The 24025-nt window shown below is 36.1% G+C and overlaps 1 protein-coding gene across 4 annotated transcripts in view; it reads left to right on the forward strand.

The window, feature by feature from the left end:
* The window catches only part of UGGT2 (UDP-glucose glycoprotein glucosyltransferase 2), a 192237-nt gene that overhangs the window by 16652 nt on the left and 151560 nt on the right, over positions 1-24025 (forward strand). For all 4 annotated transcript variants that reach the window (XM_026493491.4, XM_057307574.1, XM_057307558.1 and 1 more), the window contains exons 2-5: positions 463-545; positions 8602-8732; positions 9444-9556; positions 18823-18997. In XM_026493491.4, coding sequence (XP_026349276.3) covers positions 463-545; positions 8602-8732; positions 9444-9556; positions 18823-18997 — 502 coding nt within the window. The remainder of the gene's footprint in view (positions 1-462; positions 546-8601; positions 8733-9443; positions 9557-18822; positions 18998-24025) is intronic.

The following is a 24025-nucleotide window of genomic DNA, read 5'->3' on the forward strand; positions in this document are numbered from 1 at the left end:
GGTGAACTAAGTGATGGGGATTAAGGAGGGCACTCATTATGATGAGCCCTGGATGTTGTATGGAATTGAATCACTGTATTGTACACCTGAAACTAATATAACACTGTGGGTTAACTATACTGGAATTAAAACATACTTAAATTATACTTCTCAGTGGTATATCACTTGGAGAAATAAAATAAATTATCCAGGTTTTAGTTATAGCTAATAATGAGGAAAAGACAGAAGTAATTTCTCATACAGTTGTTTCCAGTCACAAGTAATATGCTTGTAAGTTGAGAATGATATCTCATGTAAGAATCATCAGTTTGTTTTCTTTCTGTATTATAGTAAATGGAAATCATTCACTTTAATTTTTGGAGGTTTTTGTTTTAACCATAAGTTATAATTTGGTTCTAAGGTGTAGTTTCTCGTTTCATTTCAATTTTCATTTCTATTAACTGATTATTTTTATTTTAATAGTGAATTTATGGCAGAAGAAAGCAATGAAAAATTCTGGCAGTTTTTGGAAACTGTACAAGAATTAGCAATTTATAAGCAAACAGGTAGGTGATGTGCATATTATAAGTTAAAAAAATTTGTATCTTTGTGCATACATTGATTATTTTTAATGTTAAGGGTGAAGCGTAAATGCTTAATTGGGTTAGTAAATCTGAATATTAAATTTGAAAAGATGTTTTAATGTAAATTATTCTAATCGTCCACTTCCAAAAAATAAAGGTTTAATACTTTATTGTAAGAACTCTCACATAATTAACAGTATTTGCAGATTGCATTATATCAAAAAGAACTAGAAATTGTTGAATTACGGCTTTTTACCTAGATTTATCTGAAATAGTATTAGTTTTGCATCTAGTAGTGTTGATTTTTTTTTTTTCCCCCAAAATACTTTTAAAGAGATTTTTAAATACTTGCTCTTAACAAATCAGGTAACCTACGTGTTTTCATTTCACTATCTAGAAGATGCAGTTAGTCATTCCTACTTTTCATATATATGTGTGTATTACATATCTGTATATATGTATATACCTTTAGAATGAACAAGTGTTTATTAATGTGTTCCTGAGAGAAGATCAGTAAAGAGACTGAAATGAGGTTTTAGCTGCAGAGGCTAAAAGGTTAATTATTAATTATTATGAAAAAAGGTTGTTTTTGTGTTTCTACAGAGAATATAATAAATTTTAACATGAAATCCCTCAAGGAGGAGTTCTTTAGCCTTTAGATAGACACGGGGAAAACTCCTTGCTATGGAGATTAACTAGTTTAGAGACAACTTACTGTGGTGATTAGTTTGATTTTGTTCTTGAATGTAAGTGTCAGAGAAACAACAGTTTTGATTATTTTAAGTGTTCACTTACTGGACTCCATTTGGCTCAAATGGCCTTGAAGTTCAGCAATTTTAGGATTTCATGAGATAGGTTAAAAAATAGAGCAGATATGCCTTTCATGATATTTTAAACAAATATTTTAAAAACCAAGTAATTTTCTCTTTTAGAAAACTTTTACTGAAAAGCTTCATTATTTATCATTTTTTGAGTCACAAGAGATACTGTGCACTGCTGTAGATACTGGGAATACAAAGGTGAATAAATGTGATCTGTGCTCCCCGGGCCCCACAGTACTGTGAAGGGGACAGCGGAAGAGCAAACTCTCCTATGAGGTGATAAGAGCTTCATGGGCCATGATGACAAGGAAGCACATGAAAAAGGGCACCTAGTCAGTACTTCAGAGAGAGCAGGAGAGCCTTTCTAGTGGTGAGTGTTGGAGCTCAGTGTGGATGATAGCAGCAGTAGCCAGGTATAGGGAAGGAAGAAGAGCAGAAGAGAGCGTTTAATAGGCTGTGCAGAGGAATTTTGACCACTTAGAAGTTGACTGGCAAATCAATGGGAAACTTGTTGGTTGGCTTTGTATTCGTCCTGATAATTTCAGTTTTGGTATTTGAGGTAAAAATAGGCTAGGTTAATATGTAAGGTTCTCACAGTGGAAAAAATCCACAAAATTTTGTGGCCTTCACCTAAAATCCTAAATGTAGTTTCCCAAATCTTTGGTTCTCAGTACATACTTTATAGTCTTACTCAGTGCTATTCTTGGAAATTACTCTTATAAATTTTGAACTCTTACTTTAGTTGCTTAGATGTGTCTGTGTATTTTCCCTAAATAAAATGACATGCCTGGACAATCTGATGGCAGATGATTATTAACAAGTTGGAATATAAACTTAGGAATACGTAAGCTTTACTTCAAGCATATAATATAGGAGGTATTTCAGGGTTGAACCTAAAATTCTATTAAATAAGAATTACACTGAAAACAGAATTCTATTAAAATACTTTATAGTGGCAAGGGTCAATTGCATATGCTGCATCATCACTGATACTGTTAGGTGTAGGAGAGGATGCTGTATATGAGGAGTTAAATATGTCAGTGACTGTCAGATTTGCTGAATTTACTTTAAGATATTATCCTAGAGGAAACATTTGAAATCCTCAGTTACTTGTAATTTTTTAGGTTGTTGAATCTCCATGAAACCCTGTAAATACTCTTTACTGAAGAATAATTCCGGTGATCTACTTGCCTAAAAAAGTTGTAAATATTGAAGATTTAACTTTGAATTCAGGTGCTAGTTTCATGCCATTTGTGAGAACACTTTCTACCATGTGTCAGCAAATTAAGACCTTTTAAACATTGAATTGCCTGGTTTTTCAACCATTTCATATGGTTCTGCTACAGAGTTATGTATTTATTGATGCTTCAGGATTCAAGTGGCATGATATTAGCTAACCTATGAGTTTTGTGTGGTGAGTTAGAAATGTCAACCAAGGTTTACTGAATTCCAGAGTCTCACTTCCCCATGTGCTACACATAGAAGAAACTCATTCTCAAAATCCTTGAATATTTTAATGGTTTTTACACAAGTAAAGTTGCTTATATATTTTAAGGGAAAGATTTTTGGAAAATGTTATGACATTTCTAACTCAGTTACTTATAACTGAGAACCGGGTTTGGATAGAAGGATGATTGCAGTTTGGATGTGTCACATTTGAAATGCTTGTTGAATATCCAAGTGAAGATATCCCGTAAGCTGATATATGAGTGGGCGATTTAGGTGGTAAAAATCTAGGCCAAGGGATAGGATTTGGGAGTTATCAGCACTAAGAAAATGGGTCCCAATGGCAGAACCCTGAAGAACACCAATGTTTAAGAACTAACCAGAGGAAGAACACACAATAGAGACTAGAAGGAGGTACCCATAGAGGCAGGTGAAAACCTGGGAAGTGTGATGTCATGGAAGCCAGGAAATATTGAGTGGTAAGTACTTACGATGGATGTTACCAAATACTATAGACAGATCAAAGAATGTGAATATTAAGGTTTTAACAGAAAAATTGGTGTTTAGCAATCTCATTGGTATAGTTATCAAAACTATGGCAGATTGAGGTATGAGTCGAGGTTGGAAGCAGAGAAGAGTATTGTTAAGTCTTCGAAGATGGACTGTGAAGCATGCAAAGATGCTCATTATCCCTCATTATCAGGAAAATACAAATCCAAACTATGATGAGTTGTCACCGCCAAGCTAAAATTAATGACCCAAGAAACCACAGGTGTTGGTGAGGATACAGAGAAAGGGGAACCCTCTTACACCATTGGTGGGAGTGCAAACTGGTGCAGCCACTCTGGAAAACAGTATGGAGGTTCCTCAAAAAGTTAAAGATAGAGCTACCCTACGACCCAGCAATTGTACTACTGGGTATTCACCCAAAGAATACAAAAATACTAATTCAAAGGGATACATGCATCCCTATGTTTATAGCAGCACTATCAACAATAACCAAATTATGGAAAAAGCCCAAATGTCTATCAACTGATAATGGATAAAGAAGTGGTGTGGTGTGTACACATACACACGAATATTGCTCAGCTGTAAAATAGAATGAAATCTTGACATCTTCAATGACCTGAAATGGAGTGAAGTGAAACAAGTCCAAGAAAGACAAATACCATATGATTTCACTCATGTGTGGAATTTAAGGAAAAAAGGAACATGGGTTGGGGGGCTAGGGAGGAAAACCAAGAAGCCGACTCTTAACTGTAGAGAACACACTGATGGTTACCAGGGGGGAGGTTGGTGGAGGGATGGGTTAAATGGGTGATTTGTGATGAGCACCGGGTATTGTATGTAAGTGTTGAATCACTAAATTCTACACCTGAAGAAGGAAAAAAAGATTATGAAGCAAGTAAGATGAGTCAGTAGCAGACTGTGGAGGCTGCTGCTTTTTTCCCCCATGAAGGTGAGCGTGATTTATGTATATTAAACTCCAGCACGCAAAAATCAAGTAAACCATGAGGCTGAAGAAAGAGGAAGGTTATTGAAAGGGCAAAGTTCTTATTAGTAGTTTAGTTGGTGAGCCTGGATTGAGTTTTATTTTATTTTTAATTTATTTATAGAGAACTCGAGTGAACGGGGAGGAAAGGGAGAGATAGAATCCCAAGCAGATTCCACATCCAGTGCAGAGCCTGATGTGGGGCTCAGTCTCCTGAGCCGCAGATCATGATCTGAGCCAAAATCAAGAGTTGGATGTTTAACTGACTGAGCCACCCAAGTGCCCCTGAATTGAGTTATTTTAAAACATCAGTTCAAGTAGTCTGGTGCATCCATCTTGTGATTGAGGTGATCTTTGCAAGTTTAGCCTAAATTATAGAACCTAAACCCCTGAACCCTACATCCATCTCTACATTAGAGACCTTAACAGTGACCGGTGACAAAATTTAATGTCTGTTGTCAGGCGCGACTCACATTTGTTTCTGTTGACTCTGTTTTCATGGATGTCTGATCCCTGTTTGACTGATACAGTCTTAGTTATGCTATTACATTCATTTTGGCTATATTTTTTGTTGGCCCTGTAGCTATTACATCTTTTTTAAGATCAGTTTTTAAGGTAATAGCTCTTTTCTGATCTGTGCTACTTTTACTGTTGAAGGTGAGTCTTACGTACATTATTTTTTTATTCTTGAGGGAAACTCACCATAACTTGCTGAGAAACTGCCTATAGTTTAAGAAGTAGGAGTGAATGAGCACACACCTATTCTATATAACTCTTTAAAAGTACTACATTAGGAACGTCTTCCGGCCTAGAAGGAAGAGACCTATTCATTTCTTAAACATTAATTCCAGAAATGGATTGAAGACCGATTTTGTGTGCCAGGAGCAGAAAGACACGATTGAAAGCCTAGAAAAGATTTCTGCCTTCACAGCTTATAGCCTAATGGGAGGGACAGCATAAAAAATTTACAAGTAATTTTTCATTACGGTTTTGAGACTTGATCTAGAGATAGTATAGGCCTGTCAGAGAGTGTAACAGGATCTGGACTGGGAGGTCAGGGAAATCTCTCTCCAAAACAAATGACACTTAAGCGGAGGTTTGCTGAATAGGTGTTGGCTGGACATGCACGGCTTCCCCTTCTGCATGTCATGCCGGAGGAGTGGCGTGTGAAGGCCCAGAGCTGTTAGCCTCCTCTCTCCTTGGGTATTGTCTCTTGGTCCCTACAAGCAGTAATGAGATGGCTAATGATCCTGTCTTCCCCTCACCAATGTCTGATTTTGGTCCCCACTATTCTTCGTGTTCATTTTTGTATTCGTAAGTATACATAAGCTTCCACTGCTTGCTTTGTTGGCTTCAGTGATATTCCTCTATTCCCAGCTAACATTTATGGGGAATCACCCAGCTTACTTTACTTCCCACTTAAGTTCCCCTTTGTCACAGTTTGGTTGGTGGTATGCTTTTCTGCATCACTGGAGCGTGCAGCATTTACATAGTCTGTTGTAAATCTCAACTCCTTCATTTAGTCTTGTTTCTACAGTTAAGTATATTCAGAGCTCACCGTCAAACTTTATGCTACAGTTCCTCCAATTATTTCTTGGTTAGGTAAAGCTTGCTCCCTAGTTGATGCCTTATGAATAACTCCTAGGAATAATGGCCTTGAGTTCCTCACATACAGGACTGTGTATGCATGAATTTTATACTTCAGATTTTTAAGCTTAGGGTCCCATAGTTTTACTAGAAAATGTTGCAGTCCTAAACATACTGAGTTTTCATTCCTATAGATATGTGGACTCACTGTTCCTTTTAATTCTGGAGAGTTCTCTGTTCATTCTCTTCTCTTCCTTTGATTTTCTGCATTAGGGACACGAATATACTTATCGTAGATCTCCTTTGCTGGACTTCTGGATCTGTCATTTACTCTTAAATATTTTTTTCCGCTTCTCCTATTCCTTTTATTTCTGTTTCACTTTCTTCACGCTTTCCCTGCATATTCTCTATTTCTGTTTTTCCTGATTCTTTTTACTTTTGTGTTACTTCTAGTCTTTATTTCCTGGTATTCTTTCTTGTTCTTTCCTTAGTTCTTTCAGAATGGTTTGCATATCCCTCTGTTTTTTCTCTCATTCTTGAGCTTTTTGTCAAGAACTGTAAGGGGGCTGAGGTTTTTTATCATACTTACAAGCTAAAAACTTAGCTTTCCACATTTTCAAGGATCAGACATGAGACATGGGAGTCCTGGATCAGAGCTGAAAGACTTTCTAACTGACCAAGGGAAATCCCCTGAGTGGCTCACAGCTCTCTCTTCTCAGCCACGACCCATTACAGTAACTTTTGAGGCTTTTTACTGTCCTGTTTGAAAGGATCTAAGGTTGGCGTGCTAGACTGTAGGAATTGTTGAATCATAAGTTGGTTTTAATTCTGCATTATGTACTCTCCTCTGTCTGGCAAGCCAAAGTTCTAATGATCTTCTGGCCTTCTGTCCATAGTAACAGATTTCCTTCCTTTTTCACTTTGTGTAGGTATGCATGTCTGTAGCTCTTGTCTGAAGAAGGTCAAACGTTATCCTAACCCAAGATAGGTCTTTGTAGTTGCACGGTGGGTTGGACTGGATGCTGACAGAACCACTGGTGGGGAAGTCCCCTTGCATGGATTAGAGTTAACAACTAAGACCTCATTTGGGTAAATGCCTTCGAATCTACTGCCCAGTTCTTGATCTGTAACTTCTTCCTTATTTTCTTTTCAATAATAGGCAACAAAGTGGAGGACTATTTATTGCCTGATTGACCATATAATTTTATAAGTATGTTCACTATCAATTTACAAGAACTTCCTTTAAATTCTATCGGTTGACCCATGAGGCTGGGTCTTTTCTCCTCCAGAACTCTGTGTATCTGTCAGCATTCCAGCTCTGTTGTCAGATCTGTCAAGTACTGTGAAGGATCTGAGATTTTACCATTTCCAAGCTAACAGATTAGTTTCATGGATGCTGACAGAAGACCTGAAACCCCTGGGTGAGAGACAAAGGACTTTATTACTCAAAGAAAAAGCAGCACCCACCATACCTACATATTTGTGCTGGTTTCCTGTGCTCTGATTCCCACAGGGCACCGTAGAGGGCCGGGTGACACCTGAATGGGTTGTAGTAAGGAGAGGAGCCAAGGGTCAAGAGCCCAGCACCTTTTGAACAAAGAGTAGACACTGTAGCAATCAATAAGCAGTCCAGTCTCCCTCACAACCCCCAGAGTTTCTCTTTCCACGCAGCACCCTTTCTACCCCACCGCCCCCCAGGATGGTGTCTGTGGTTACACATCCAGGAACTGTGATCTGTGAGTACAGATGAGTCTACCCTAGCTCTGCTCTTTTAATGAAGTTTCTTCTGTCAATTGATAACTTAGTACCAGGGAGCAAAGGGAGAGGAAATGACCAGGGAATGTCCAGGGGGCAGCTTATGAGGGGCCTATCCCAGCTGCTCCAGAGCTGCGGTGCTGTTACCTTATCACCTCTGGCTGACACAGGGGCAACAGTGCAGACGATAATTACATCCCAGGCGGTATAGAGAAAAGGAAAGGGCAAAAATAGATGGTTCTTTCCCTGCTTACCCCATGAGTGTCACCGGGCCCCCTTCAGCTCTTGGCCCTCTTTCAGCCAGATGATCTACATCTGCCCAGGGGTGTCCAAGAGTTCTTACCCTCTGGGATTCATCCTTCTCTTTATGGTGTTTGGGATCTTTGCAGATGGGTTTAGAGGAGGGAAACAGCAGTTCAGGTTATTTGTTGTATACAAAAAGACATTTCTCTTATTCTTTAAGGTCTGCTTCAAATTCTGTCTTCTAAAGCATTCTGGACACACTAATTGCTTTTGGCTATGCGTACTCAATCTGAGTAGAATTTATTTATACATGTCATTTAAAATTTATTAAGTCATATTTAATTTTTTTGTGCTGTTCTTAGTCTCCTCTTAAATCATAGGTAGGGCCTGCATCTTATCCTTGTATTATAACCCCACAGCCTTGGAGTGAATTAATCTGATATGCTGGCATCTTCCAAATAGATTTTAATGGCAGGATTATTTTCACCTGGACTCACATTGCTTGATGGTACTTCACTGGAACATCCAAATGAAGTTAGTAAACCAGATCTTGATCTTCCATTTTTCTCCAGCACCGCCCATAACCAAACTTTGATAACCAGGATTTGATGATATTAAGTTAGCTTTACAGTAGGGATGTGCCGATGTGTTAAAAATGAAAATAACATCCTTTTCTCTTGAATTTTTTTTATAGAATCATCTTATTCTTACTACAACTTAATCCTGAAGAAAGCTGGACAATTCTTAGACAATTTACATATCAATCTCTTAAAGTTTGCTTTCTCTATAAGGGCATACTCACCAACTATTCAGATGTTTCAACAGGTATGTAAAAGTACCCAAACTATAGCTGATAAAGAAACATGCTGGTAATATGCATAAATCTTAACGTGAATATCTTTGGTTCAAAAGAATCTACAGAAGGGTCACCTGGGTGGCTCAGTCAGTTAAACGTCTGCCCAGGGGTGCTTAGGTCATGATCCCCAGTACTGGGTCGAGTCCTGGGATCAAGTCCCACATCGGGCTCTTTGCTCAGCAGGGAGCCTGCTTCTCCCTCTGCCTGCTCCTCCCCCTGCTTGTGCACATGCTCTCTTGCACTCTCTCTCTCTCTGACAAATAATAAAATCTTTGGGGAGAAAAAAATCTATAGACTTAATAATACCTGCTTCCATAGCCTGTCATTGATTGTATTATCATTGTTAATTGATTATAATAAAATACATTATATAATTTTATAGTTATTTAGAATAAGGAAATTATGAGGACAAATGATTATTGAAATTAACTGTAATGAAAATTTTAATTTGATGGCATTTTTTTTTGATGGCATTTTTCAGTGACTTTGAAGCATGTTCCTACTATAAAGTTGATTTTGTTAAAGTATTTGATTCTGCCTGCCTAGATATTTTTTACTTTAATTAGAGCAATAACTTAATAGTAGTTGATGAGTTATTTTAATCAAAGGAATATATGAGTTTTAAAGATCATATTGTAATTATCAACTACTATGGCTAAATATAATCTTTGAAATCTTAGATTGCAGCTGATGAGCCCCCGCCAGATGGCTGTGATGCATTTGTGGTTATCCATAGGAAACACACCTGTAAAATTAATGAGCTTAAAAAGCTGCTGAAGAAGGCTACTTCAAGGTAAGTTCATGATAGCCTATAATGAAAGACATGGTTTATGAAAAGAGATGAGGGTTGAAATAGAAATTTCTTAGAATAAAAATTTTTAATAATGAAAATATTGCTTATTAAGGAATATACCCTGTATTGAAAAACTGAATCTGAGTTGGTAGTTCAAGTCCTTTTCTAAAATGTATGGGTATTTTCAATATTTTGTCTCATTAACTTTTGATTTTAGAATATAAATTATACCAAAATACCATAAAATACATTAAATATGTCTTATATAATCACAGATTGTTTTTTCAAATAAACACGCAAAACTGGTTTTATTTGGACTCTATCTCTTTAAATATAAACTGAGTGAATAACTTGGCAATAAGAAAATTAATACAAACAATAATACAGAGTATAGAGTTGCTTTGTTATAATGTATTATTAAAAACATTTTTACTTCTTCCAGGTATTTAATACAAATGGATATGGGTAATCAGAAGGAAATCATTACTTTTTTAGTACCAATATATGTTTTACTGTCTGATTTATTTATACTTTAAAAAGTGTTAAAGCTTCTCTAATTTTGAAAGAGTTCTTTATTAAATAGTAATATATGTTTAGTAATTCATATCAATACTTCTCTTTTTTTGTTGTAAACCTTTTAAAATATTTTCTTGCATTTTATATTAATTTTAATATACAGAAGCCTCTTTAATTTTATGTAGCCCAAATTTTCTTTTATGTGTGTGTTTTTATACTTTTTTCCAAACCTGAGAGATTTTAACTATTATTTTCCAGTAGCTTTCCTAAAGTTTTTCCTTTCATTTTACTTTAAACTTTTAATCCATGTAAATTACTGTTATCAAAGGTAAGGATCCAGTCAGATCTTTTTCCCCTTCAGGTGACTAGTCGATTATATATTCATTATATTTATGATGTTTATGTTATGCTCAATTTCATAGCTGTCCTGTACATTAACTGTTTCTTGTGGCAGTGCCATGCTGTTTTAGTATTTATTTTATAAGATATTCTGATATCTGACAGTACAATTTCATTGCTACTTTATTTCCTCCAAATTTTTTTTGGCTTTTTGTGGTTATTGATGCTTTCAAATTAACATTAGAGTCCTTTTTCTCCTGCCAAATTCCCTTCCTAAAAAGCCTCGGTAGGATTTTAATTAGAATTACATTAAATCTGTTGGTTAATTTAAGAACAATTTAAATCTTTATTATAATGAATCTCTCAACAGATGACATGGTATGTCTTCTGTTCATACCTTCTTTTCTTTTTTCATACCTTTTAAAATGTTAGTTTTGTAATTTTAGGTCTTTAAAATCAGAAATAACATCAATTATTTTATTGTGGTGAATACATAGTTTTTCTCATTGGACATACTGTGTATTGTACTCTCTATTAAAATATGGTACCATCTTTGCATTTTTTAATGATGTGGGGTATCTTAATTTCTCTTAAATTAAGATTGCTTATGTTTTAAGATTCATGCTTCTATTTTAATAGATATTAGCTATTTAAATTATAATTGCCATGTTTTTAAAACAGTCATTTTAGCTTCATACAGTGAATTAGGCAACCATGTTATTTCTGTAAATACTGTTCTTGCACATATATATGTCATAGAAATGTATATTATAGAAATTATCAATTCTTTTTTTTAATATAGCAGTTTACTTCTCAGGAGTTTGATCCAGGTGTTTTAATACTTTTATGTGTTTTAGATCCATCAAGTTTCTGTGAAAAGTACCCCCTGCTATGTTTTAGGGGTGTCTGCATTGAATTTTTGTTTTGTTTTTATTAAGTATAGTTGATAAACATTATATTCGCTTCAAGTGCACAACATAGTAATTCAACAATTCTGTACTTTTTACAGCGCTCACCATGATAAGTATGTTTATCCTCTGTCACTATGCAACATTAATACAGTATTATTGGCTTTATTCCTTATGCTATACTTTTTAATCTCTGTGACTTATTTTATAACTAGAAGTTTGTACCTCCTTAATCCCTTTTGCCTATTTTGCCCACCCTCCCACTCTACTCTGGGAACCACCAGTTTGTTGTCTGTATTTCAGTTTCTGTTTTTTTTGTTTATTCATTTGTTTTTTAGATTCCACATATAAGTGAAATCACACTTGCCTTTCTCTGTCTTATTTTACTTAACGTGACACCCCCTAGGTCCATCCATGTTGTCACAAATGGCAAGATCTTCAATTCCTTTATAGCTTTTCTTTTTCCCCTTTGTAGCTTTAATAGACTGTGAAATTGTCAGCCCTTGTGCATGTTTTTCTTTTCCAGTGCATTTTTAAAACATAATTTTGGTAACTTTTGAAAGTATTAATTTTTGATGCCTGACTTTATAATTTTCTTGAATATTTAAGTATTAAATATAAAATTAAGATTAAAAAGAGGTTAACTTCAAGCTTTTGGGAGAGGCCATCTGCAGTGGGCCCTGTGAGCCTTGTGTGTCCTTGGTCTGATGAATAGAGAGTGGAAGACCCTGACTGCTCTTTACCTGAGCCATTTCTCAGAGTTGTGTTTGTAGCAGGCAACCTGGAGGAATGAGGTGATTTTCCCTTTGGAAAGAAGAGCACGCTTGTTTACTGCTTGCTATAAAGCAGTGGTTCCCCCCAAGGACAGTGTCCCTCATTTACAACATACACCCACTATTTGCGTGGTATCCATTTAGGTCCATATTTTGCCCCCCCTCCCCGCCCCCACCAAGGAATGAAAAATGTTTTGTAGGTTGGGTAAAGTCAAACCTTAGATCTTTTACAGTTCTTGACAGTTTTAGAAACAAGGGGGAGATGTTGACAGACACATGGCTTTCCAGAAAAGGAAGGACAAGGGCCACATGGTTAGTGGAAAACAAAAACTCAACACTTAAAATTTTTCCCTACTGCTCTCCTCTTTCCCCCTGCCATTTTGTACTCTCTGCTCCTGGCTGGGTGATAGCGGTTTTCTGATAACTTGCTGTAGCCCCTGTCCCAGCTTCTTGATGTATATTCCTATGTTCCTACAGGAAGAGGCACCCAAACTCAACTGCTGGAGTTTGGAAGGTGTTCACAATGGACAAGGGTTTAAAATGATCTCTAGACCAATCCGATGAAGTTTTATTATTTTGGCTTCCACGATTGAATTATGTTTGGCACTGATACTGTGTCTGTCTATACTGTGAATGCTCACGAAGTCTCGAGGGAGACTGCCACATGTACCGTCTGTTCCCAGGTGAACAACATAGAATCTCAGGAGGAGAAAGTTGAGCTAAAATCCCAACTTTAGTTACAGTTTGAGTGGCGGCGGAATACCCAGAAGCAGTTTCGAGTACAACAGCGCCACCTGCTTGACTCGGTCACCAAGTATACTCCTTTTTCAAAAGTAGCTCTTAGGGGCTCTTACGCTCTTACTGAAACTGAAGGCCTAACCCAGGGAAGCCTTGTGACTCTAGCACCTAATGTTTTACATTTGGGCACAGGTCAAATAGGATTCAATGATTAACGAGATGGAGGGACCCAACAAGTCGCTCTGGTTAAGTGAAAATGATATATTCAAGCGCGTAGTTGTTTTGACTTAGTGTGATCTGAGATTTACATGGAAAAGTGGTAGCTACCCTTTGGGACAAACCACGTGTCCTGTTCCAATCAGTAAAGTTTCTGGCTCAGTGGGGCCCTCAGTCCACAGTGGTTTCCCTTAATGCCTGGGCTACGTTGCTGGTGTGTTCAGCTAGGTTAAAGCTGGTGGTATCTTTAGGCGGCTGTTACTGTCCAGTCCAGCCACAGCTGTGTCCACCAAAAGCAGAGGGGGTCACTGCGTTCAGTGAGCAGAATTCAAGGCAGTACTCCTATCCCTGACTAGTCTCTGACCCCTTGGTGAGACTTGGTACATTTATACTGCCTCTTGGACTGTTGCCTGTGGCCTACCCGTCTGGTCTGCCACGTGGAAGACCACCAACTGGCAGAGTAAAGGCACCACTCTTTGGGGCTGTACGCTGTGAAAATAAATTGCGGTTGCCCATCTGCCAGTCTGAGTATTTCTGTAAATGCTCACAGTGTTAGGCCCATTCTTTTAGTCTGAGTGAAGTCAAGCTGCTTACCACCTCAAACATAATACCTCACTACTTGAGACACAACAACTTTCTAGCCAAAAAAAGGTAGAATGATTTATCTCTTCTCTACCTCCTGTTCAAAGGTCTGTGCTCTGGATCTGCCCTAAAACTTGACAGATATCATATATGTAAATACATATGATTATGTATTTGGGAGAAAGTGACAGTAATCCTCGTCATCCTAAATAAGTATAACTTGCTCCTCCTGCCCCCCAAAAGGAAATAAAACTATTAAGGAATATTTTTTTTTTGAAATTGGGGTGGTGAGAATACCACACAGAAAAGAAAAGCAACTTCAATGCCCTAATGTGTTATGATTAAAAAAAAAAAAAGTTTCAGCTCAACCAAAAGAAGAAGAAAATAACATGTTTGTTGTTTTACTCAGTCATTTCTTTAAAGAAAGACTAAAAATCTAACCTGGAAAACATGAAAGAAAATGAAAACTGAAGAAAATTTAAGAACAAGGAACATTTGTAAAGGGAAAAAATTAAATACATAAGTTATTTGCTTAAAAAAGAAAAAAACAGCCACTATGGACAAATATCAATAGGTTATAAACCAAGGATTATGGCCTAAGGTTCACAAAAAGGAAACTGTATTCACCTAAATGCTATACATCGCTTCTCTCGGGCTGGGGAATTGATTCTGCCCTACCTCCAAGCTAATAAGCTTGCCTTTGCCTGTATCCCGGATTCTGACAGGAGGCTCTTGGGTCAGAAGCAGCGTGAGCGAGAGCCTGCTTGCGCCAATTCCTGTAGCTCCTCATTCCCCAGGGGTGGAAACGGGCCCGCAGGAACACTGCACAGCAGCTGGGAATGCATCACAGCTGAAGGACATGAGCTTGGGGAATTTATGACTTCTAACAAGCACTCAGCAGCCTGCTCTTTGTCCCCGAGGGAGACCATAACACACATCTCCAAGTCTCTTGCTGTAAACCCCGAGGAACGGCCTGTCATAGTCTTGATGTACCCCGAAAGACCGTCAACAGCTATGGCAGAATGCCTCTCCCAACAGTCCATCCCGGGCCTGACAAAATCTTGACTGTACTCAAATTTTTGTGACTGTGCTACTCATCAGCCATTCTCTTGTCTTCTAAAGCGTTTAATTAAGGCTACAACAGGACTCCGAGCAGCAGGATGAGATCTGTCTGCAAGATTAGCCTCAAACCATGCCTACAGGGTCCCAGATTCAACTGACTGTGAATAAGTCCCAGGGGGCTAGTATGTCCTATGTCAGATGGGATGTAGTCTGACGTCAGTCTGCTAGCCCTTAAAAGCTGTGCAAGGGAGTTTATACCCACCTGATCTTTGCTGTCACTGCAGATATTCCCTGGGGACAACAAACGGGCCAAAAAAGAAAGCCCTGTCCCCAGTGGAAACATTCTGTGCCTGCTTTTCTCAAATACAAACATAAAACCTGAAAGTGACACATGTCACTCCAGTTCCAAAATTGTCAAACTCACACCTGGTAGCTGCAGCCACCGTCTTCATGTGGCCTAACCCAAGGCTGCTCTGGGCACAGAAGGACGTGAGTTTGCATCATTAAGATGAAGTTGTGCCAGTCTGCATATTTATGCATGAATTTGGGTGGGGGAGGTGGAGATCTACACTCAGGAGACCTTTGTCTCTGGAAAATCTCTTCCCTTTCTTCTAATTTTTCCTTTTATTTTCGATCTAAAGATTTATCTACTAGCACTGTTTTATTAGCAGCCTTTCCAATTACTAACAATAATAAATTATTTGAAAACATTTTCTTTCAGACAATATTAAAATGTAAGATACCTTGCATAAATTATGAAATGCACTAATATAGTACTGATTTGATAAAAATCAGTATTTTTAATAATCCATTTGACTTAGTGCCATTTGAGTTCCAAGATATCAATTAAAATTAATGAAATGTTTTTAATAATTGCATCTAGTTTGATTCCTTTTTACTATGATTTAGCATCCTTTTTGTGTTTATTGATAGGATCCTATGAAGAATGGCAACTAATTCTATTTCTCTTGTTTTGCACATTCTTGTCTCTTCACCTGTTGCAGAAGAGATTAATCATGAACTCAGCTCTTACTTGGGGCTGATAAAATTTTATTTCATGTTTCAAAAATCCAAGCATTGACAGTAATATTTTAAAAATCATATCTTACATTAAATGTTAAGAATGAAAGTGGATGATGGGGCACCTGGGTGGCTCAGTCAGTTAAGCATCTGTCTTTGGCTCAGGTTATGATCCCAGGGTTCTGGGGTTGAGCCCCGGATGGGGCTCCCTGCTCAGTGGGGAGTCTGCTTAACCCTCTGTGTCTGCTGCCACCGCCCTCCCTGTTCATGCTCCCTTTCTCTCTCAAAATCTTAAAAAAAAAAAAAAAATTAAAGTGGATGAATGTGTAAAACTTCAAAAGAAATTTATTAAAATAAGATGGGCGAATGCATACGTACCATGACAGCCAAACCATAAACCACTGTAAAGGTGCTGGAACTCATGCAATCTTATAAACCTGACATAAACAAAGTACTCCATGTTAATGTCCAGAAATATGACACATTGGAAGCCAAGTAATTAGTGGAAGTTTTCATTATTCTGTTAGTAAGAGGTATTGAGCACTTGAGTGGTTTTGATTTAAAGTAAGTCAGTAATCTGGAAAAATAGTAATTTAGCCAGTTTTTAAATGTAAAAGTTATTTTCATAGGTAAGAAATTAAAATTAAATTTGTTCTGTAATTAAACAAAATAGAAATTTGAATTTCTCTATTAGAAGATGTAGTTTATACATGTACAATTTTTCAGCCATATCAGAAAACTGAAAAGTTATGTTATTTATCATAGTTTATTGTAGAAAATCTGTAAGTTTATCATGAATATTCTAAGAAATGTTTCTCTATAAAATAACAGATAGTGGTTATCACCAAACCATTTTATCAATTTTTATTTAGCTCTAATAAGTAATAGAATATTATTTTGAATTTTTCATATTTAAAATCATTTCTTGATAAAAAGATTCCATTTTCATTTTAAATTTTGATTTTGAGAATTTTCTTACTTTGTGCAGGTTAAATTAACTACTGTGGGAGAATTAAAAAATGTAAAGAAAATATGCCTACAAAGGAACTTACACACAAACCAATATAATAAACATAAGATAGACTGTAATATATACATGCTATAAAATTTTATAGTTAATAAGTAAAAAAGAATCCTAACCACATCTAGTATATGAAACCTGAGGGAATCAATAGAAAGTGACCTAACAATTAAGTATGTTCATCTGAGGGCAGAATTTGTCCCTTTTTATTTTTTGATGAATTTTATGTTAATTTCTACCAAAGGGACATATTCCCAATGTATTAAGTTTAAACATTAAAAATTAGAGAAATACAATGCATACATAAAGCAAATTATAGAATTCCTTTTCACTCCAGACTTCTAGAACTTTTCCTCAGAGTCAACCAGTGCTATCAAGTTCTTGTATATCCTTTTAGAAATAAGGTATATATATATATTTACAGTTACATGGATAAATACCCCCTACTTTGATCATTAGTAGTGGTATACCATCCAACATTTGATTCCTTTTTTCCTTGATGGCACCGTTGATCAATAGTTTAAATAAGTGGAGGTTTGCAAGAATGAGAGAAGAATGATTCTTTCTTGAGCATCAAGCATGTGCTTTATGCTCTGCTCAACTATTTGCAAGTCATTTTGGTAAATCTTTAGGACACTCCTAGGAGGTAGTGAGAATTCCTCCTCTTGAGCAGATAAAGAAATAGACCCAAGAGAGATCAAATCACTGGTTCAGAATCATCACATAGCAAGTAAGTAATGAAACTTGAACTTGAATCCAATTCTGCTTACTTTCAAACCCCACAGTCTTTTCACGAGTATGCTGTAGTGTTGTTATTCATGTCCCTGTCCCTCTCTCCTTTTTTTCATATTTGTTATTTAAAGATAGTAAATGACTAAAAGGCTGTAGAGATCTGAATTCATTATATAAAAGTTATTTCTCAACACCTTTATTATTAACTTCATTATCTCATTTTTCTTTCTACCTGTGTAAATTGTTAAAAGATGTGGTTTTAGGATTCCATAGACAGGAGTAGAAATCCTGGCTTTGTTTGGTCTTGTCCTGGATATTTAACTTGTCTGAGCCTCAGGAACCTTTAAAGTTTAAGTAAATGATAGTAACTATCTAAAGGAATTGTTGGGAAAATAGAATATGCTAATAAGTATAAAGAATGTAGCATAGTGCCTGGCAAATAAGAAGGGATCAAAATCTATCATAGGCCCAGACCATAGGACTTTTCTGTTTCTTTGATTATCCTTGAGGATTTCATGAGTTGTCATTCATATTAAGTACTGATAATCTTTGTATGATATAGTGCTTTTGTTTTTTAAATATTTAGAACCCATTTTTAGGAAATGTGAGCTATGAAAAATTATACCTTCTAATTGAAGAAAAGGAAAATTTTCCTTTGAAAAATATGCTGTTATATGTTATTTATAGATAGTAAACCTTGTTCATGAAAAATATCGTAATATTCAATTTTGGGTTAACCAGATTTCCTTTTTGTCTTGAGTAGAAGTCACTTTCTATTGATTCCCTCAGATTTCATGTACTAAATGTGGATTCTTTCTCACATATATAGCTATAAAATTTTCAGCATTACATTCTATCTTATATGTTTGTTGTATTGTTTTGTGTGTAAGGAAAGTTATTTTGTAGGTGTATTATCTTTACATTTTTTAATTTTCCCACAGAAATCACTATGTTAACCTGTACACAGGATGAAAATTCACCACAGGAAGTTTAAAGTCTTTTTCTGTAATCATATATATAGATATATATGTGTGTGTGTGTGTGTGTGTGTGTGTGTACGTACGTATATGTGTATATATACGTGTGTGTATGTATGGGTGTATATGTGTGTGCGTATATATGTGTATTTTTTTTCCTGTAAGTTGTTTGATAAGCAGAAATTATAAAAGGTCATGATGTGTTTTTAATATTCTCTTTCAGTTCTTTTAAAAGTTTGTGTTTTGGGGTGCCCAGCTGGCTCAGTCAGTAGAGCATGCAACTGTTGATTTTGGAGTTGTGAGTTTGAGCCCCACGTTTTGTGTAGAGATTACTTAAAATCTTTATAAATAAATAAATATTTATGCTCTGTTTCCATTTTAGGCCCAGACCTTATCTGTTTAAAGGAGATCATATATTTCCTACAGACAAAGAGAACTTACCAGTGACTATACTCTATGCTGAAATTGGTACCAGAGGATTTAGTAAATTTCACAAAGTTCTGTCTGAAAAAGCTCGAAATGGGGAAATTCTGTATGTTCTTCGGCATTATATTCAGGTACAGTTTTATCTAAGATAAAGATAAAATTTTTGTCTTACAAAAATTTTTGTCTATAAAAATTACGTTTGATAATTTCCTTACTAGGTTTTACATAATTTCCACCTGAACAGTTAAAGATTTTTTAAATTAACATACCTATCAAATGTGAATTTTATGTGAAAAAATATATGGGGATTCTGTATCTTGTTGATACTCCTTTCTCTTCAGATTCCTTTCTTCTTAAATCTGAAACAGATTTAAAACTTGGAGAAAAAAACAAAACCATAATGTTCATAATATTTGCTAGGATTCATAAATATAGTTTCTTTTTTTTTTGTTTTTTGTTTTTTGTTTTTTGAGGCGGGGAGAGAGAGTGAGCACAGGGGAGAAGGGGTAAGTAAAGGGAGAGGAAGAAAGAGAATCTTAAGCAGACTCCATGCTCAGCGCAGAGCCCGACCCCATGACCCTGAGGTCATGACCTGAACCAAAATCGAGATTTGGATGCTTACCGACTGAGCCACCCAGGCACCACTTTAAATACAATTATTGTTACTATTATTTTTTAAAGATTTTATTTATTCATTTGAGAGAGAGGTAGCAAGAGAGCACGAGTGGAGAGGAGAGGGAGAAGCAGGCTCCCCACTGAGCAAGGAGCCTAATGTGGGGTTCAATCTCAGGACCTGAGATCATGACCTGAGCGGAAGGCAGACACTTAACTGACTGAGCCACCCAGGCGCCCCATAATACAATTATTTTTAATGAAAATGTATTATGATGAGGAAATCTAATTTGATTGATATACTCATAGTATATACTAGTTCAAAGTGTGAAGCATGGCATAGGAACGCTGTTAACTCTTTCTTTAGACAGGTGAGTACTGTTTTATTCAAGTTTCTGGTCAAATATGTTGTGTTCCCACTCTTCCCACTTCTCATTGCAGTCACACTCCTGTCATAGTATTCTGGTTTAATGACTGTATAGTACCCATTGCTGTATCTCAAGTTTTATTTCTTTCATACCTCCACACCATTCCCCCCACCCCATGCAACCAAACTCACACAAATGTACTAGAATGACCATTAGAGAAGGACTTTGCTTATTTTACCACTATATTCCCAATATGGAAAGAGTGTTTTATATTAAAATATTAGTGATTTGCATATTAATGTTTAAGATATTAAAAGCATCACAGATATACTTGTTAACTGCCTATCCACATTTTTTACCTATTTTTATATTGGATTATTTGGTTTTCTCTCTTATCTGCAGACTTTTAAAAATATGTTCTGAATACTAATCTTTTTGTCCATACTTTATAAAACATCTTCTATAGTATTTCTCGTCTTCTGGTATTAAAACAAATTATTTATGACATCTTTGGTTCAGTGCAAGTAATAATTATGATGTAGTCAAATTTATCCAACTTTTCTTTAACGGTTCCTTTCACGACGTCATAAGGACATTCTCCAGTATTTTCTTATGATAATTAAAATTTTTTATGTTTTGGTCTTTAATCCATCTGGAATGTATTTGAATATGCTGCAGGGTAGAGATACAATTCTAGTTTTTCCATTTGGAAAATTACTGGTCCCCACATAATTTATTGAACAGTTAAGTCTTTATTCTAAGCCATCATATACCACGTTTTCATATAGGCATGTATATTTTTAGACTCTATTCTGTTCCAGTAATATAGATGTCTGTTCTACACAAATATATTTTAATTGCAGTAGCTTTAAAATCTAAAACAATCTTGACAAAGAAGAACAAAACTGGAGGCATCATGCTTTCTGATTTCAAACTATATTACAAAGCTGTAGTATTAAAACAGTGTGGTATTGACAAAATATATAGATCCATGGAACAGAATAGAGAGCCAAGAAATAAACCCATGCATATAAGGTCAACTAATATTCAACAAGGGAGCCAAGCATACTCCGTTAAATGGTGCTAGAAAAACTGGATAACCACATGCAAAACAATGGCTCTAGCCCCCTATCTTACAACACTCAAAAAATTAACTTGAATTAAAGATTTAAGCATAAACCATGAAACTCCTAGAAGAAAACCTAAGGAAAAAGCCCCTTGACAATGGTCTTGGCAGTGATTTTTTGGATTTGACACCAAAAGCAAAGGCAACAAAAGCAAAAATAAAGTGCAATAAAATTAAAAGAAAAAGTAGGGCTTTACAAACTAAAAAGCCTCTGCACAGCAAAGGAAGACATTAACAAAAGCGAAGGCAATGTATGGAATGGGAGAAAATATTTGTAAATCATGTATCTGATAAGGGGTTAATGTCCGAAATATATAAGGACCTCATACAACTCAATAGCAAAAAAAAAATCAATCTGATGAAGAAAATGGGCAAAGGACTTGAATCGATATTTTTCCAAAGGAGACATACAAATGGCCAGCATGTACAAGAAAAGGCATTCAACATCACTAACCAGGAAATTTCAATAGAAACCACAATGAGGGGCGCCTTTGTGGCTCAGTTGTTAAGCGTCTGCCTTCGGCTCAGGGCGTGATCCTGGCGTTCTGGGATTGAGCCCCACATCAGGCTCCTCCACTGGGAGCCTGCTTCTTCCTCTCCTGCTCCCCCCTGCTTGTGTTCCCTCTCTCGCTGGCTGGCTGTCTTTCCATCAAATAAATAAATAAAATCTTAAAGAAAGAAAGAAAGAAAGAAACCACAATGAGGTACCACCTCCACTTGTTAGAATTACTGTTATCAAAAAAACAAGTGTGAGAGGATGTGGAGAAAAGGGAATACTTTTGCACTGTTGGTGAGAGTACAAATTGGTATAGCCACTGTGGAAAACAGTATGGAGGTTCCTCAGAAATTTTGGAAAAGAACCACCATATGATCTTAAATTTCTGCTTCTGAGTATATATCCAAAGTAAACAAAACACTCACTTGAAAAGATACCTGTGCTCCCATGTTCATTGCAGCATTGCCTACCATAATGTTAAGACATGGGAACAGCCCCTGTGTTCAGCAGTGGCTGAATGGATGAAGAAAATGTGGTAAATGTATACAGTGGAATAATATTCATCCTTAAAAAGGAAAGAAATCCTGCCATTTGTGACAACATGGATGGACCCTTGGGGCATCATGTTAATTGAAATAAATCAGACAGAGAAAGACAAATACTGTAATGATGTCACTTATATGTGGAACCTTAAAAAAAAAACCAAACTCCTAGAAACAGAATAGGTTGGCAGTTATGGGAGGTGGTGATGTTGGGTGAAGGTGGTTGGAAAGTACAGACTTCTAGTTATAAGTTCTGGGACGACTATGCTTAAATACCGTGTTGCATGTTTGCAAGTTGCTAAGAGATCTTAAAAATACTTATCACAAGAAAAAATACTGAGGTATGGATGTTAACTAAACTACTGTGGTAATCATTTCATATTGTCTCTATCAAATCATGTCATACACCTTAACCTAATACATTGTTTGTCAATTATATCAGAGTAGGAATGGAAGTGGGAGATCAAATTATTGTTTTTATCTTTTTAAAAATGTTCCCCAGGTGATTCTAATGTGCCCTACAGGGGGGTATGCTCATCTGTCGAGAATCAGTGTCCCGAGTTACATTTTGGAGAATGTGACAATTAAGTATACTATTGAAATCAGACTAGCCAACTGTCTGGACACTTTGTCACATCAGATTATAGCCTTCTTTTTAATGAAGGACATATTGTACATTCAAAATAGTTCTATTTTAAATCTAGTCAACATGTAATTCTAATAAAATGAACTTATTTATGCTGCCTTTGGAACAGATGCCTTTTTATGGGGAGAGAAGAAATAGAAAAATGAAGAAAGATTATTCTCACCAGTTGATTTGGTCTATCAGCATTTTGGTTTGCAAATCCAAACTTATTAGGCTACAGTTCCCATTTTATATTAATACATTTTCAAATGGAGACAGTAAATATGAATTTAATAAACATTTATCTTTATTCCCGAGGAGCTAATAATTATTTCAGAATTGATAATGGAAATTGGTTATGTGAAATTGCATTTCTTTTATGAACTGTAACAAAATATGTAGACCTGGAGCTTTGATTTACTTGTCTACCAGCTGATTATCTTTTTGGTGGATAGTCAAATCCATTTTTAAATTGAGCTGTATGAAATTGAAAACTCTTTAAAATATTTTCAACTTTTTCAAATGACCATAATTGTAAGTAACTCAGTTCCCTTGTGCTATCTTTCATTATAGCATGTGCCTGAGAAATTAGCAAATTACATTTTCATGTGGGTGGCAGTGTTAAATATTTCTCTGCATATCTGAAACTAATTCTTATATCATCTTATTTGGAAATAGAACAGCCCAGGAATAGTCACTCTGGTCATATATTTATTTTTAAGGTTAGGGAGGGAGAGTTAGGAAAGAAGAGAATAAAAAGAAAAAAAAAATCTTGAGGTTCTTCTTCCCTCTGATCTCTACCTCCTCCTCTATCACGTGTAGGATTGCAAAGCTGCCCTCTTGCAAACTTGAGTAAGCAGAGTTCAAGGGAGTTTGCTGGGCACTAGGTTGAACTAGTTTCCTAAGGCGTGAAAGAATGTGCCAAATGATGATAATTGTAGCATAATTGATAGGAATTTCCATCTGGAAGCTAGAAATAACCTTAGACATCTTCTAAAAATAATATGTATATTCATCCAAGTTGCTTACCTTTTGAAAAAATGTGAGTTCTCTTCCTTGATGGGGTAGTCTCTAGAAGTACGTTTTTATTTGCCCTTTACAGAAACAGGAAAATTGTGTATTAAGAGTCCAATCATCAGTACTTCAGACAACTCCAATTTAGGCAATTTTTGCCCCTTTTTGCAAAAGTAAGATACTGATTTGTGGCATTTGGTATATTTTAATCATTGAGAAACATGAAGAAAAATGTAAACAGGTTGTCCAAGACACTGCGTTTTTTGGTGCCTTTTGCTTCTCTTCAGTATCGCTTTTGGCAACACTCTAGTTGTCCTACATCTAGATATTTAGCAAATGAATAGCATTTGCTGGTTTAGGAAATCCTGTGTAGTTC

This window comes from Ursus arctos, unplaced genomic scaffold (genome assembly GCF_023065955.2).
Source record: "Ursus arctos isolate Adak ecotype North America unplaced genomic scaffold, UrsArc2.0 scaffold_10, whole genome shotgun sequence".
Taxonomy (NCBI): domain Eukaryota; kingdom Metazoa; phylum Chordata; class Mammalia; order Carnivora; family Ursidae; genus Ursus; species Ursus arctos.